General features: G+C 41.7%; 1 protein-coding gene across 1 annotated transcript; it reads left to right on the plus strand.

The window, feature by feature from the left end:
• The first annotated feature begins 4,352 nt into the window (after nt 1–4,352).
• RRAD (RRAD, Ras related glycolysis inhibitor and calcium channel regulator) lies at nt 4,353–10,114 on the plus strand. Its single transcript, XM_063334614.1, has 4 exons — nt 4,353–4,881; nt 5,003–5,076; nt 5,576–5,780; nt 7,350–10,114. Exons 1-4 carry the CDS (start codon nt 4,527–4,529, stop codon nt 7,625–7,627), a joined length of 912 nt encoding a protein of 303 aa, XP_063190684.1. The 5' UTR covers nt 4,353–4,526; the 3' UTR covers nt 7,628–10,114.
• Nucleotides 10,115–15,344: the final 5,230 nt, after the last annotated feature.

Below are 15,344 nucleotides of genomic sequence, written 5' to 3' on the forward strand. Positions count from 1 at the left end.
TTGTATAGAAATATCTTCACCCACATAATGTCTGATTAATTAGAGTTGAGGCAGTGCAGATGAGTTGAAAATTAAGGAGAGGAGAAATCCACGACTTCCAGCGTAGAGCCAGGCTGAGAACAATACTTTCTCCCAAACCTCACTGCTGCTAATCCAGTCCTTGTGCTGTTCAAAATATTTCTATTATTCCTAATTAAATGTGCAACAATCCCAAGGTAAGACAGCAGCAAGAGCAAAAACGGAATTTCAGTGATAATATTAATTTGATGTAAAAAATATAAGTGCTATCTATAATATGGCACTTGACCTTGAACAAGCACTGAGGAGGTAGAACCATATATGGTTAATTCAACCACCAACATTCTGCTTTTTTATCTGAAAACTGAAAGGGGAGGAGGTTAGGTGTTAGGTTATATGTGCTTAGTTATCGCTGCACCCCCTGCAAACTCTATGCTTGTCATTTAGACCATGACATGCGCTCTGCACATAATACAGCGTAAAGAAACTCCAGGCACAAGCCTTTTTAGCCCAGGAATAAATAACTGTAAGAAGAGGATCGGACTGCATGTTTTCCATATGATGAAAAGTACTCAGGCCAAGAGAGTGCACTAGAAGTGAACACTGATGCTTCTCAAAACCTACAGGAAAACCGGAAGGGGAAAAATGGAGAGAAGAAGAAGAAGAAAGGAATGAGATAACAGTAAAAAAAGAAACTAGATATGCTACAACAGTAAAATACAAAGAAAGGCACCTTAAGTGAAAAGCATATGAAATAAGGAAAGTGAAAAGCATATGAAGATGAAGTGAAACTGAAAAAAACCCAAAATAATCCCTTTTTAGAGACCTTTGTGCTCAGTTCCACACAACATAAGACATCAGTGTTCCTTTCCTAAGTCTCAGATCAAATTCTTGCATGAGAACCATACGGCACACACCACCCATGCTGGGCAGCCAAAAGGATTGCTTCACAAATGGGAGGTTACAGTGGCTCCAGCATGATCCCGGAATACACTGATAATTAGGATGTAGTTGACTGGGGTCCCTGAGACCCAAAATGACCCAGTGCTTCAGCAGAATCTGCTTGTTAATTTTGTTAAGCTGTATCTCCTGCAGGGAGGACCTGGGTTAGACAGCAGCCCCTGGGCTGCAGCTCCGCCACTGGGTGTATGACACAGCCACTGCAGGGGACAGGCACCTGCATCGCTCCGGACCCACACGAGACCCACAGACAGTACCACTGCTACCCCGATAACCCTGGCCCAGTGCACTCACCGTCCACCGTGCAGGCTGGGGTAGACTTCTGCCTTCAGCACTGACAGACTCCAGGCCTGGCTCTATGTAAAATCCAACCAAATTATAAAATTTCCACTTTCTATTTCAGTATGTAAGGAATGGTATATTAGGCTTACTAAAAATATCAAGTCCTGCAGTATGTGCCTGAAGCCGTCATTTAATTAAAACAAACCCTGGACCAGTAGAAGTTAGAACAATAGAAAGTAAGGGTAGAAAAGCAAGACATGAAGAGCTCTTTTAAACAGAAATAAGTCACAGTTAATATATCTGCTAGAAGCACAGTCACATAGAAGTGAGAATGGAAGGTAGGTGAGAAAGGGGAAGATCTGAAAATCCTTCAAAGAAAGAAGAAAATCAGCATTCCAATCCTGTGGTCTCATATACACCCCACTGAAATCAGCAGGTGCTACGGTAATGTATACATGAGTATATAGCATTAATTAACGGCAAATACAATTACAAGCTATGTGAAGAAGAACGACGTTATGTGTCTCAAGTGATTAACCTGAATTATCTGTTAATTCCTTCCAACTTCACAAAATAGCTGGACCTATTAAGATCAGAGGAGATAAACCAGCTACATGATCCCGCTCTCTCTGGCTCCAGGCACAACTCCTGGGGCGGAGGGAACTCTCTCTGCCCTGGCACGGCGCTGCTCCGTCCCCCAGGAACAAGCGGAGCCTCGGGGACCTAACCAAGGCCATCTCATCTTTCCGTTAAAGGACAACTCACAGAACCGAGGGCCAGATCCCCAGCAGTATCCTGTAGCCACGGTGGTATTCTATAACCATTAATTCATTAGTTGTACCTGGCTGCTGGCACAAAATAAGAATTTGCTACAGAGTCCTGAATTTTTTGTATGATTTCTATTAGGTATTATTTTATTTTGAGTCACTTTTCCTGCTGAAATACTGTTCTCTCAAAGTTTTTATTTAGCACTTTTACATAGGCCTTTCCTGTTATTTTTTGGCTAGCAAGGGATCTATCTTGCATTTACATCATTAAAATATTCGTAATTCTCATCAGCAAAAGGCCTGGAATAAAATATGGCTTCTTTAAGTCCTGTCAGTGGAACTCCCATTTTTAGTTTGGTTGCAGTCAGCAGTGCTATATGCGGCACAGAAGTGGCGCTGTATCTTTGATTCTGATGCTTCTCAGATTTCCCTTCTTTCACACAGAAAAGAATTAAAAATACCCCCACTTTATATGTCAGCTTCTAAAGTTTGACCCTGACACACAGTAAAGGCATGCAAGAAAGACTGGTCCAAAAGACTTGTAAACCCACTTAGAATATTTTTAGGTGAAAATTTTAGGCAGAAACATTCAAATTTTTAAAAAGTTAACGGAAAAGAAACCATTCCCGTAAGTGTATTTACCTAATCAACTGTAAATACAGATTAATCAAGACAGTTTGGCAGATTCCAGTTTATCCAAGTTAAGTAACCACAGCGTAATTCAAATGTTAACCTTGATTTATTTAAATATGATTTAAAATGCTAACCAGAGGTTTACAGTTCAGTTCAGTTAACTGAAGCACTCACTTCGTTTCACCACCAAACTCTGACTATTTGAACTGACAAGGCTATTTTGGTTGCTGTTTAGCTCGACAGGGCGAGAACACTTGCTGCAAGCACTTTGTGATCTTTAACTGCCACATTAACACTTCCAATTGCAGTTATCAGGGAGCAGGGGCCAAAACCACCCCAAGAGCCTGGACTGGAGAATTATAATTAGCTCCTGAAAATAACAGAATATCACTCACTTATTTTCATAGGAAAAAATATCCATTCCCTCTGGTCAGTCCCTTTGAAGTATTTTTCATGTTTATCTTTGTCGCAGTCAAGTACCCTGAGAAGTTCAGTGTTATGAGAAAAAAGATGGTACTGAGACAATATGCTATATTTTATTGGCTATTTGAACCCATAGCCCAACCCCACAGAGTCTTTTCCTTCCCTTACTTTATTCCCCACATCTATAACTTCATTTCCATCACCTCCCTATCTCTTGCCTTCTTTAGCCTTGTTTCTGCAGCTGATTTGTAAACCCTTAAACTTTCACAAATTTGCTGGCAACCATCCCTACACAGAGTCACAGGGATTTTCCCGTACTGATCAGGCTGTAATCTTTTGGGAGCGGGAGCCAGAGTTATTTTGGCTGTCTAACGTGTTTCGGTTGCTAGGTAAACAATAAACTGTATACACGATGCTCGGGTGAGCCATTCAGAATACAAGTATAGTTATCTGGTTAGTCGGTTCTTCACCTGATCACACGGTAACGACTGTGTCACTCAGGAGATAAGACTTTCACTCTCACTTTGCTGCTCAGGTGAAATCAAGAGAAGAATTTGACCTTTATGTTTTATATTGGCCTCTTAAATCATTAACACTGCATGTGGACACATTGGCAAGCTTACTCTGTAAGTGCAACACCTAGTACAGGTGCAGAAAACACATGAGAAAACATAACCCGCTCCTAAACATGAAGTAAAGCATGCACGAAGTGATGCAAATATTGCAAATTTGCAAATATGTTTCCTAACGCTGCTGTAGACACCAGGACTTTGCCTAAACTCCTGGACAATGACATAGAGCCTAGGAAACCTATCTGCGTACAACACGTGCCGGGCTGCAAGTGGAAAACAGCGACATACACAGCAAGTCAGAGAATCATAGAATGGTTTGGGTTGGAAGGGACTTTAAAGGCCACCTAGTTCCATCCCCCTGCCCTGGGCAGGGACACTTCCCACTAGACCAGGTTGCTCCAAGCCCCGTCCAGCTTGGCCTTGAACACCTCCGGGGATGGGGATGTTTAATTAACATCCCCAGCTCCTCTGGGCAACGCCGGGGGAGCGTCAGGAAAGGGAACAGGCCGGGTCGGGCCGGAGCAGAGCCGTGGCGCAGCACGGCCGCTCCCCGCCGGCTGCCCACGGCCGCGCTCCGCGCCGAGCCGAGCCGAGCCGCACCGAGCGGAGCGGATCGGTAGCGGCGTGGGCGGAGGCGCTGCCCACGGCCGCGCGTCACGGCGGGGCGGGCCGGGCCGGCGGAGCCATAAAAGGCTGCGCGGAGCCGGGTGGCGGCAGCAGCCCTCGGTGGGGAGCCCCAGCAGCGGTGCGGGCGGTTACCGGCACGGCGGGGAATCCCTCTCGGCTTCCTTCCCTCGGCGGAGCGCCCGAGGTAAGCGCTGCAGAGCGGCGGGCGCTGACGGCTCCTCTCTGCCCGCAGCCCGGCAGCCCCATGACTCTGAACCGCGGCGACAAGCTGCGCTGCCTGGACAAGCGGCGCGGCAGCATGCCCTTCTCCGCGCACCAGCACCTGCACCGGCGCAGCATGCCGGTGGACGAGCGGGACCTGCGGGCCGCCCTGCCGCAGGGCGAGCTCTCCGGCCTGGTGCGCTGCACCTCCTACAGCCCCGGCCAGGAGCACCGGGAGAGCTGGGCCTCCGACTCCTCGGACTCGGTCATCTCCTCGGGCAGCGACTCCGATGGGCATCTCTACAAGGTGATCCTGCTGGGCGAGCACGGCGTGGGCAAGACCAGCCTGGCCCGCATCTTCGGCGGGGTGGAGGACGGCGCGGAGGCGGAGGAGGCCGGTGAGGACGCGGGGCGGACCCGGCGGGGGCGGGGGGGCGGCGGGGTCCCGGGCACCCCCGGCCGCCGCCACCTCCCAGGGAACGGAGAGGAGTAACCGCTGTTTTCTGCGCTTTCCCGCAGGAAATACGTACGACAGGTCAATTGTAGTTGACGGAGAAGAAGCCTCTCTGGTGGTGTTCGATATATGGGAGCAGGTACCTACACATTTAAGATACTATTTCTTTTATGGCTTTGTCAGGGATTTGCGCAAAAAAAGTGGAAAGGGAACAGTTATGTGTGCCTAATCCTTTGATCACATCGGTAACAGTAAAAAATGAGAATTCATACTGCTTTCGTTCTCTCTCAAAAGTAATTTCTTGTAGCTAGGCAGGCAACTAAAAAGCCCGAACAGGGCTGGAGCGTGAATCCCTTCATGCTTTGAATAAGCGGCAGCTTCCATGAGCAGCCCAGGGTATTACTGTAAAATTCAGTCTGATCAGTGCAGACATGGTATTATTTCTGTAAACAAGAGAATTTTGTTTTGTAATTTTTGGTAACAAAATATATAAAAAAAATGAAGTTGGTTTACTTTTACTCTATAATAAAGCCAAGAAAAATACCTTTAAGGTGCTTACAATAATTGAATCATTAATCAGGCAGTGTTGAATAGATTTTTTTCAGTGCAATAAATCTATCTCTTGTCTCTTTTTTCAGGATGACAGCCAATGGCTTCAGAACCACTGTATGAAAATGGGAGATGCCTATATTATTGTATATTCAGTGACAGACAAAGTTAGTTTTGAAAAGGCCTCTGAGCTAAGAATCCAGCTAAGAAGAGCAAGGCAAACAGAAGACATTCCCATTATTCTTGTGGGCAATAAAAGCGACCTGGTCAGGTCCCGGGAAGTCTCAGTTGATGGTAAGAGACACTATTCATCTATACAGTCATGTCTAAATTAGTAGCAAATGGTATGGAGGCTCGTGGTCAATAGAAATGGTTGGTTTTGATGTAGAAAAAGGTATGATTTTAGGCACACCAGAGAAATCAAGCCAGCTGGCTCATGCTGAGGGACTTCATACCACTAAAACGAGTGGAGATGGGGGTGGAGGGAGACTTGTGTTTGCTCACAGCAATGCTCTAAACTGCAGTACAAAAGAAAAAATGCTTCAGAGCTGCAGCTTTAGCATAGGATTCATTTTTGGTCAGTATTAACTGAAAGGGTTTACTGGTATGTTATATGTGCAGCGGCACTTGCTAATATCAAGATTTGCTAGCTGGAGCTATCCTTTTTAAGGGACAGGAGTGCCATGTCATAGAACCCAGGCAGCCTTTGAAAAGGGCAGTCCCGTACAGCCTGTACAATCCTTCTTCTGGAAGCGATTCCATCACCTCCAAGCTGAGCTGGTGGCACCAGGCTTACACAACTTAAGGTCTTTTAGTGTATGTTCTGCAGTTGTGATCAGTGAGAATTTTCTCAGCTAGTTCCAGCTAGCATTTTGGTAACTAGAGCACAGTAACCACTGCCAATAACAGAATATTAAGTCACTTATTAAAACACTTGGTGGTTTTGATTTGTGTTTGTTTTTTTACTGGGAAGAGTACCCTGAAGTATTAGTACCTTTATGATGAAGAACCATCTCTTGCACTCTGGTTTTGCCATGTTCCCTGTGGTAAAAGCCTGCACAGGGAATTGACTGGAGTTCATCAGAAGGTTATCACTTCTTTTGGGCTGGTGGATGACAGCCAATAATTTCAGAACCACTGTATGAAAATGGACATGCCTCTATTATTGTATAGTCATGGTTGACATGTCCTAGTGGTGACATCAGTACTTTGCTCAGGCTTACAACTTTGCCATTATTTACCACAAGTTGAACATGGAAATTTGCACTGCAGCAATGTTCCAGAGTTCCATGCTTATGTCTGGAACACTGAGCATCTTGCATTTTGAATGCAGTCCTAGTCAAATCCACTGGTGTACAACTTGATGACCTCTTGTCACCTAGTCAATGACTTGGAGACTGTATCCGCTTCATTTGTAACTAGTGTGGAAAACTCTCACTCGTTACAGCAAGGCAGAGGTGCATAATTGCTAAACAATTTCCAGAAGAAGTAAAAACTATTTATTTCTGTACCTCCCACCGATTCCTATCAAACAGGGAGCATGCAGCCAAGTGCCTCTCCTAGATTAGCTTCAGCTCTTAAACAGTGCTGGAATGGTCTGGCTGCCTATAGCAATATTGTTGCCTTATATTCAGTACTGTTGGTCAAATGAGATTTCTGACCATACCACAACAAATCCAAGAAAAGTAAGCGAGCAAAACCATGAGTGCAGATTTGCACTTTCCTACCACATAGTAAAGCTCTTTTGTGGTACCGAGGGCATTTTCCTTACTTAAAGTCATCTTTTTGTTTTGTTATTCTGCCAGTATATATGAAGAGAAAATGTCCATCTCCACTCATCTCCCTTTTTCTCTTTCCATCCAGAGGGACGGGCCTGTGCCGTTGTGTTTGACTGCAAATTCATTGAGACCTCAGCTGCTCTTCATCATAATGTCAAGGACCTGTTTGAAGGTATTGTTCGGCAAATTAGACTTCGCAAAGACAGTAAAGAAGACAATGCTAGGAGAATGGCCAACACAAAAAGAAGAGAAAGCATTGGCAAAAAGGCAAAGCGATTCCTTGGGAGAATTGTGGCAAAGAACAATAAGAAGATGGCTTTCAAAGCAAAATCAAAGTCTTGCCATGACTTATCTGTGCTTTAGAAGCTTTCAGCAAGGCCAGATGTTGCACGTGGGTGATGAACAAGCACTGTTAAGAGAAATGCCTGGATGATCCTCATGGTGATAACAAGAATGACTTATCAATTGAGACTCTCATTAATGCCTTAAGGTGCACAAGCAAGTCCAGAAGTTATACTACTGTCTGCGTCATTGATAAATGGTTTAAGTTTCAATGTGTGCAAGTAAATGAACTAACTTTAAATAAGTGGCTTGACATGCCCACACTTTCACTGTGTACATATGTTATATATCCTCTTGTCCTGTGGATACCAGAGATGCAAAGATAAGAAACGATGATGATAAGTATCACCATAGACTTGTCTTGTTTGCAGAGCAAAACTTAAACTTGTACGCAGGCTCGTACACTCTTTTTAGTATAAAGCAAGCAATGATAAATCTTTTTAACCTTTAATGGGGGGGGGAGTAGAACCACATTAGAATGGGAGAAAACAAATTATATATATATAGTTAAATACAGAACAGATACCGTTTTATGAAGTTAATTTGCACTTCCATTAACTGTTATTCAATTAATTTGTTACTTGTTTACATGCAGATTTTATAATAAAGTATTATTTCCTGTTATAATAAACTGTGCTTTTCTCATAGTATGGACAAAGAGTGAGAGCACGGTATTTTTATACTGACCTTTTTTCACTGTACAAAATGTTATACATACCCTATGCAGATTTACATCTGATAAAGTTCTGGAACAAGATGAATCAGGACTACTCTGTGTCTCTTTCTTTAATAGACAGTTTCTTTAAGAAGTAAACCCTGCTTTTATGAACAGTCTACTCCAACAGCTCATAGGGGGAAGAGGTGCCTTGACCCCTCCTATGATTGTTCACCTTCAACCTGATTCTTCTGTTGGCACTGGCCAAAACAGACCTCTATGTAATGCCTTTAGTTAGACAGATGTCTTGAATCTATACCGATAAACTGAAGCCTGCAATGTTCTACTTTTTAAGTCCTCTCCTGCCTTGAAGGTCTTGTGTAGCCACTAAGCAAATGTGAGGGTTTGGGTTTGTTTTGCTTTTTTCTTTTCTGGGAGCAGTATAACTTTCTAATCTACTTACAAGTCTGTAGATACCTTCCACTAGTTTCAAGAAGTTCAAAGCAGACTGGCAAGGCCCTGTGAAAGAATTGTAGCCTTCAGTGCTGTTGAAGTTTTCAAGTTCATTTTACTGTGTTGTAACTAATGTGTTTCCATGATTTTTCCCTATTTGCTATTCATTAAGTTAAAAAGCAATCATGTCTCAGTGAAAAACTTGGACTCACTGCATTTGCTTTATAACTTCCTCTTCATGGGGTACATTCTCTAGATTAATCCATAAACATAAAACATATGCTCTTCCATCTCTTTCTGCTCTCCCTGCCTGAGCCCAGTTCTTTAGGGAAATTGTTCCAGCTGCCTGGGAGCCCTGTTTGTCCGTCCTTTCCCACGCAGCAGGTGAATTGCATGTTAGAGCAAGCTTCCCTGAGCTCAAACACACAGCTCTCCTTTGGGTTAGCCCAGTGCTTGGGTACTCACGAATATGGTATCTGATTTGCATAGGTAATGCTCTGTAGAATTAGCATCTCTCAATGTGCTGCTGGTGGACCTAACTGGTTAGATGCACAGTTTAGCATATGTTGCTAATAACGGGTCACATTTCTTATTAAAAGAGGTCTTTACTTTGTGTCCTGACTGAAGTCTAAAGCAAATAATTCTGTCCTGCTGCCAAAACTCACATTTACCTGATTATACATTTTAATTGGATTTGGCATCTTTTCACGAGCCTTGCTTCCTGGCAAACTATTATCACTGGAACGTCTAACTACTGTCAGAGTGTGGCACCAGGCATCTATTTACATGGAAGCTTTTAACTGTCAACACCAAAGCAATTGCTTTAGTCCTGCAAACTCTATAGCAAGAGTGCCCAGATTCACGTGCATAAATTGGACACATACCTATTTGTGCACATGTTAAAGTTACCGACAAAGCTACATGATGTTCCCTGTACCTTTGCAAAGCTTCTGTCTTTTGCTTGCCTTGTGCTTTCAGAACAACCAGGAGAGGACTTGACGTGTTTAATTAGCTTGGGAGATTTAATTCTGTCCATAATAAATACCAGGAATGGGATGCAAACCCAGAGTTTTAGATACGGCATTTCACAAAGTGCAAAACGTTAGCGAGAAGTGTCGCTCTTAGTGCTGCAACGCGACTGCAGCTGCAAAGCCTCTTCAAGGTCATGGTTAACAGCTGTGCTTTTTGTACACTGACCTACAAATCAGAAGTTTTGCTGTGTTCATAAATTCAAAGGTTAGGTTTGGACAACTCCAAAGTGGAAAATATTTCTGAGGTGCTCTAGCACATTGCCAGACTTTCATTTAAACTGTGGAAAATCATTTGTATTTTGAAAGTATGTCATATTGGACACTGTGAAACAGTCAATTGTGAATGACTCTAAAGAAACTTGGGCTTATCTATAATGTATTGTATCAGTTAATATTGTAAAATAAAATAGTTATTAAAATCCCCATTATACTGATTTTTTCATTCATTTGTTTGTACAGGGATTAGCATAATTCAGCCATGGTTCACGAAAAGAGGGAGGGTTTGTTGGTACTGCAGCTCTGATAATAACCTGCTCTAGACCAATATAATTTTCTATGCTATAGAACTATTACCATGAGTACTATTTTGAGGATATTTTTTAGCTCCTGGAAGATTTTCTACCCAGAAAAAATTTAATTTCTTGGATGTCATTTTGTGGAATTTCCAAGCAGACGTTTTGGAAGAACATGTGCAACACCAGCTACAAGTCAGTAACAGGCACCTAACTGACAAATGCCTCTAAAAATCAACCGTCTTCAAAAGGTTATTTGTATCCTCAAGCATTTGAAAGTCATCTATAGGTTTTTGTAATTTGAGCTGATTTATTTGTATGAATACTCAGATTCTTGTCATTAATGAGGTGAATCTATGTCATGTAAGAAGTAGTGGGTCCCAGACAGCAGTATTTTCTCTAGTTATTACCAGAATAGAACAGAGCGTAAGGGGTAATGGTGGTGTGAGATTTCTTATTTTTTGCCAATGTACCTCAGTTTTAATCTGGAGGGACAGTTCACAGAGTCATTTAATCTTTACTGCCTTTGCTGCTGCTGCCAGCTGAAGTTCCTATTACTGCTAATTGTGGTGGTGGATTTTGCGTTGGCACAAATCCATTTGGAACAGCTAGTTATCAGCAACTACAGTGGAAGGACATTGCCTTTTACATGTGACACATATGTTAGGTAAACAAATCAAAGCCTCCTCTGCTTGCTGTTGCTAAACCAGCTCCTGTAAATTCTTCACCATATGAAAAATGTGAAGAAAATCGTTCCTCCATCTGCCAAACCCACAAAGCGTAAAGTCATGTCACATAAATATAGACGAAATGTTAACTGCTGGGGGAAGATTTAGCATCACCAAAAATGTAGTTTTACTCAGATGTAGTTTTTCAAAATAGGACTAGAAAAAACAGGGCTTGATCTACATAGTAACATTGCATAACATCACTGTTCGTTACTAAAAAGGAAAGTATAGTGACTTGACAGTGATTAAGAATCCAGTGTATGATAAAAGATTGCTAAGAGGTAGTCTACGATAAGTAGGGTAATACTTATGCTGAAATTTGCTTTAGTACTCTTAATTTTATTCAGAGGCAATATAGAGGCTTTACTGCACGTGCATCACAGAGACCTCACTGAATCTGCAGTCAAAGCTGAGGGCTGTGCATTCCAGGACCCCCATTTAGTTTATAATTTACCACATTTGACATTCTGACTCCCTTTTTACATACAGGAACATTTGAACTCCAATACTATTGAAGTTATTAATTTCTAAAAATTGAAATAGTAAATTATGTCAACTGTCCTTGTGCTCCAAGACATGGATGTTGAACAGAGAAGTAAAAGATAAAAAGAGAGAAAAAAGGCCCATTGCTTATCTCCAAATGATGTTTCTCTAGCCCACTGTTCAGGATCCAAGGGCAAGCAACATCGTTTAACTTAAAAAGGTACTAAGGATTCTAGCACTAGAAGGTAGGAAGCAGGCTAAGAAATATACTTCAACACAAAGTTCTTCATCAACAAAATCATATTAATTTTGTACCACAGAATTGTTCTGGCAGCTGAGAAAAATGGGCAGTGTATGTCCTAAAGACTCTCCTCTCTCTTGCTCTTCCTATTGCCCCTTTTCTTCCTGTTTCTAAATGTGCTGTCTGAATGAATCATTGTCTAAATGAATCATTGGAAACCAATAAGGACTCTACAGATTTTTTTCTAATACTTCCCATATTTATAATGGCAGCTGAAGAAAACACTACTCTGAACTAAAATTTATTAGATTCAGAAACTGAGATAAATAGAATACATCTGAAGATATTCATTTCCCCCCTCCCCCTAAAAAAAGCTTCTCCAAGGTGTGAAACAAGGGCTGGAGAAAGGACAGGATTTGGAGAGCAAGTGCTCCTGCTCGGAATAGTCTAGTCAGATGCATAAAAATCTCCTCAGCTTGTTTCTGGCAGTAAGTCCCACTTTCATCAGCCTCATTACACTGGCATAAATAATTACATTACTGTTAGGCTTGCAGTCCCACTGAAGGTTGTGACCCTTACTTCGGGAACGACAGTTTTCAGTTCAGTAGATGACTTGGCAGAACAACAATAACTTTTGTCACATCAAAATTGGATTTTTGTAATGCATTGTGCTTAACAAAGAGCTTTCAGGAGCTCCAGGTAGTAGGAAATACAGCCACGTTAATTAAGCTGGCTAGGTCAAAATGAGCACATCACTTCCATGCTCAGGCTGGGTTCCCACACATTTTTAGATGAAGTGATGATCTAGAAAAGCTGTAAATAGAATTGGACGTGACTAATGTTGAAAATGCTCCACTTCTGTTGCATGTTTCTTGGCTGGCTACAAAGCTTGTTGAACTCACTATAAAGTCAGGAGCATTGGTTGATTTTGGACTGCTCAGCAAGAACAATCTTTGCATTTCTCATTGCAGGTATTCAGGTATCTCATTGCAGGTATTCAGGCCACAACAGTTTAATGCATTTGACACTGCAATGGTAACTGCAAGAGATCATGCCCTATTTATTACTCTTGCAGATCAAGGATGCAAAAAGAATGAAGCAACAGAAATACGTCCTAACTGAACTAGGCCATATGGTGAATTTTAAAACCGTGCCAATTTGCATCAGCTCCGCTTCATTACAGGCCTGCCATTGGAATTTATTGAGGAGTGTTCACCAACCTTCTTCAATGAAGAGAATCATGTCACTCTCTTTGGGTAACAGCCAGGTGCCGAACAACTTTCTCACAGATTTTTCAGCTATGGGTATCTCAGTTGTAGGGCTTCTTTGTCACACGCTTTTCATGTCAACTTCAATTTTATCTTCTCAACCTCCATTGTTACACATTGTCACTCTTGCAGCTGTGCCTCAGCAGTACGCTGGGAACGGGAACGTGGCACTGCTCTGCTGCTGCATGACTTACTGAAAAACATTAGCTGTCAACAGCTGTAACGTGAACCTGGTCCCCCAGCTCATTGCTTTACATAATAGAGTCTAGATAAAAATGTCAGATTTTGCTGCACGTAAGTCCCTGATTAAGACAGCACAGCAAATTAAATTACTCTCTCCTTGAATGTCAGGGGGACTGTTGATTTGCAAAGAAAAAGGGAATGGAAGATTTTTAGCTAATCTGACCATGGAGAAAAAAGAAAAACTTATGCAATCTGACAGTCGCCTCTCATTTTTACCCTATTGTCGTTTTTTCAATGGAAATCTTTTCATCTATAGAGCATTGTTGTGAATGAACTTCTGCCCTGTGAAGGGCAGACTCTATGATTCATAGAGTTCTTGGATCTCTATTCTTCCTACCCAGTCCCATATGGAAAATCTTCTTAGAAGTCTAACACATGAGATCTCAAGGAAAACAAGTTAGGTGAAAGACATGAGCAAAGGAAAAGTTTCCATGATTTTGCAGAACACTAACAAAAACATCTTACTCAACAAATTTACATTTCTATGCCAGGTTTGCAACTCATAGTCCACAGCACTGTGGTAGTCCATTACATTCAAAAAGGAAAAAATGGTTAGAGAAACAGAGAAAGGACAGAAGCCATTAGTCTTTATCAATAATAAGTATTTTCTGTGTTTATCTTGATACTCTGCAGCAGATCTAAAGTCACTGTCTGTAATAAACTGCAAAGAAGTAGACAAAACCAAAACTACAAGACTAGGCTGCTTTTACTCTACTTTTTTATTGTTACCAATAATAAGCCTTCACTTGTGCAAGTAAAGACACTCAATTCATATGCATGATAGATATACAACGAATGCATCTACATGTGGCCGTTACCTACAGAACTGTTTTTCTTCCTTTTTTTCTCTTACACGGTAATTCAAAAGATAAAACTAAAAATCTAAGTTACAGCATACAAGTGAAATAAGCACAAATATAAAGCAGTAGACAGCAGCACTGAGTAAGCAAATAATGCATCCTACAGATCTGTCTCTTATTCACCTTTTATTTTTTCAAGATACTAGAGAACTAAAGTATCCACACGTCTGCACAACATTGATTCAAAAGCTGAGCTATTCAAGCATCAGAGCAAAACTCTGAATGGCCAAGTCCTCGATGTAGGATGCAAATATGGACCAATGCACCTTCTGCCTTCCCCGAGATTTCATTAGCAGAAAGTCCGACTCTTTATAGATCAGTTTCAAGGGTTCTAGAAAACAGCATGTTATATTCGGAAAACATATTCAAAACCAAAAAAGTTTAAAGAGCTTTTTAATGAACAATTTTATACTCAGCCTTCAGGAAATGAGTTGTAAATTAAATTCTTAGTTAAATTCTTCAGATCCTGACTAGGTTAGTAATTGGTTCATTTTTAATTACAAGGTAAATAAGTAACTAATTTGTCTTTATTATTTTATGCCCAAAGTAATGTTCTGCCCTTCAAGAGTAAAACGGATTAAGGAGCATTTTCACATTAATCTGAGAAACTGGGAGTTGGTTGACTTTCTCTCTCTTTGCTGCTGGCTTGTGCTGTGACCCTTCAAACCCGTCCCGCTCTCACCTGTCCCCCACCCCAGGGAAGGTCTCCAGCCTTTGCCAGGAGCCCTGCAGCCACCAGTGCTTTGCCTGCTCTTCTGTTTTTACAGTTCTTGTTGGATGACTGTGCTTAAATAGCTGCTAATACAGTATTCACTGGAGGAGTATGATGTCGAGCAGATGTCAAGCCCAAAAGAACAAACCACAGACAAATTTTGACAGAAGTTCAGACATTGTGAATATTGTAAAGGCAGATTAATATTCCAGGGGGTAACTTTAGCTCTTTCTCGGCTGGACAAAGATCTTTAATATTCTCCTCATTGATAAATGTCAGCACTTTGTAGGCTTGTTTTTAAGACTCTTTGAGGCATTCAGGAACTCTAAACTTTCAGTTTTATGCTGGATGGCATTGTTTATTGGCAAGTATCAAAGACAAAATTATGTCTATAAAATGACATTTGTTTTACATTGAGTTTTGTAGGAGTTTTTACTTTGGAAGACTGACTCTTTGTTGGCACCTGCCTAAGTCATATAAAAGACTGAGCAAAAAGGAAAGCATTGAAATAAAATCTATATGCAACTTGGAATTTCCGTTGAAGGGAAGAGC

Source organism: Chroicocephalus ridibundus, chromosome 4 (assembly GCF_963924245.1).
Source record: "Chroicocephalus ridibundus chromosome 4, bChrRid1.1, whole genome shotgun sequence".
Classification (NCBI taxonomy): domain Eukaryota; kingdom Metazoa; phylum Chordata; class Aves; order Charadriiformes; family Laridae; genus Chroicocephalus; species Chroicocephalus ridibundus.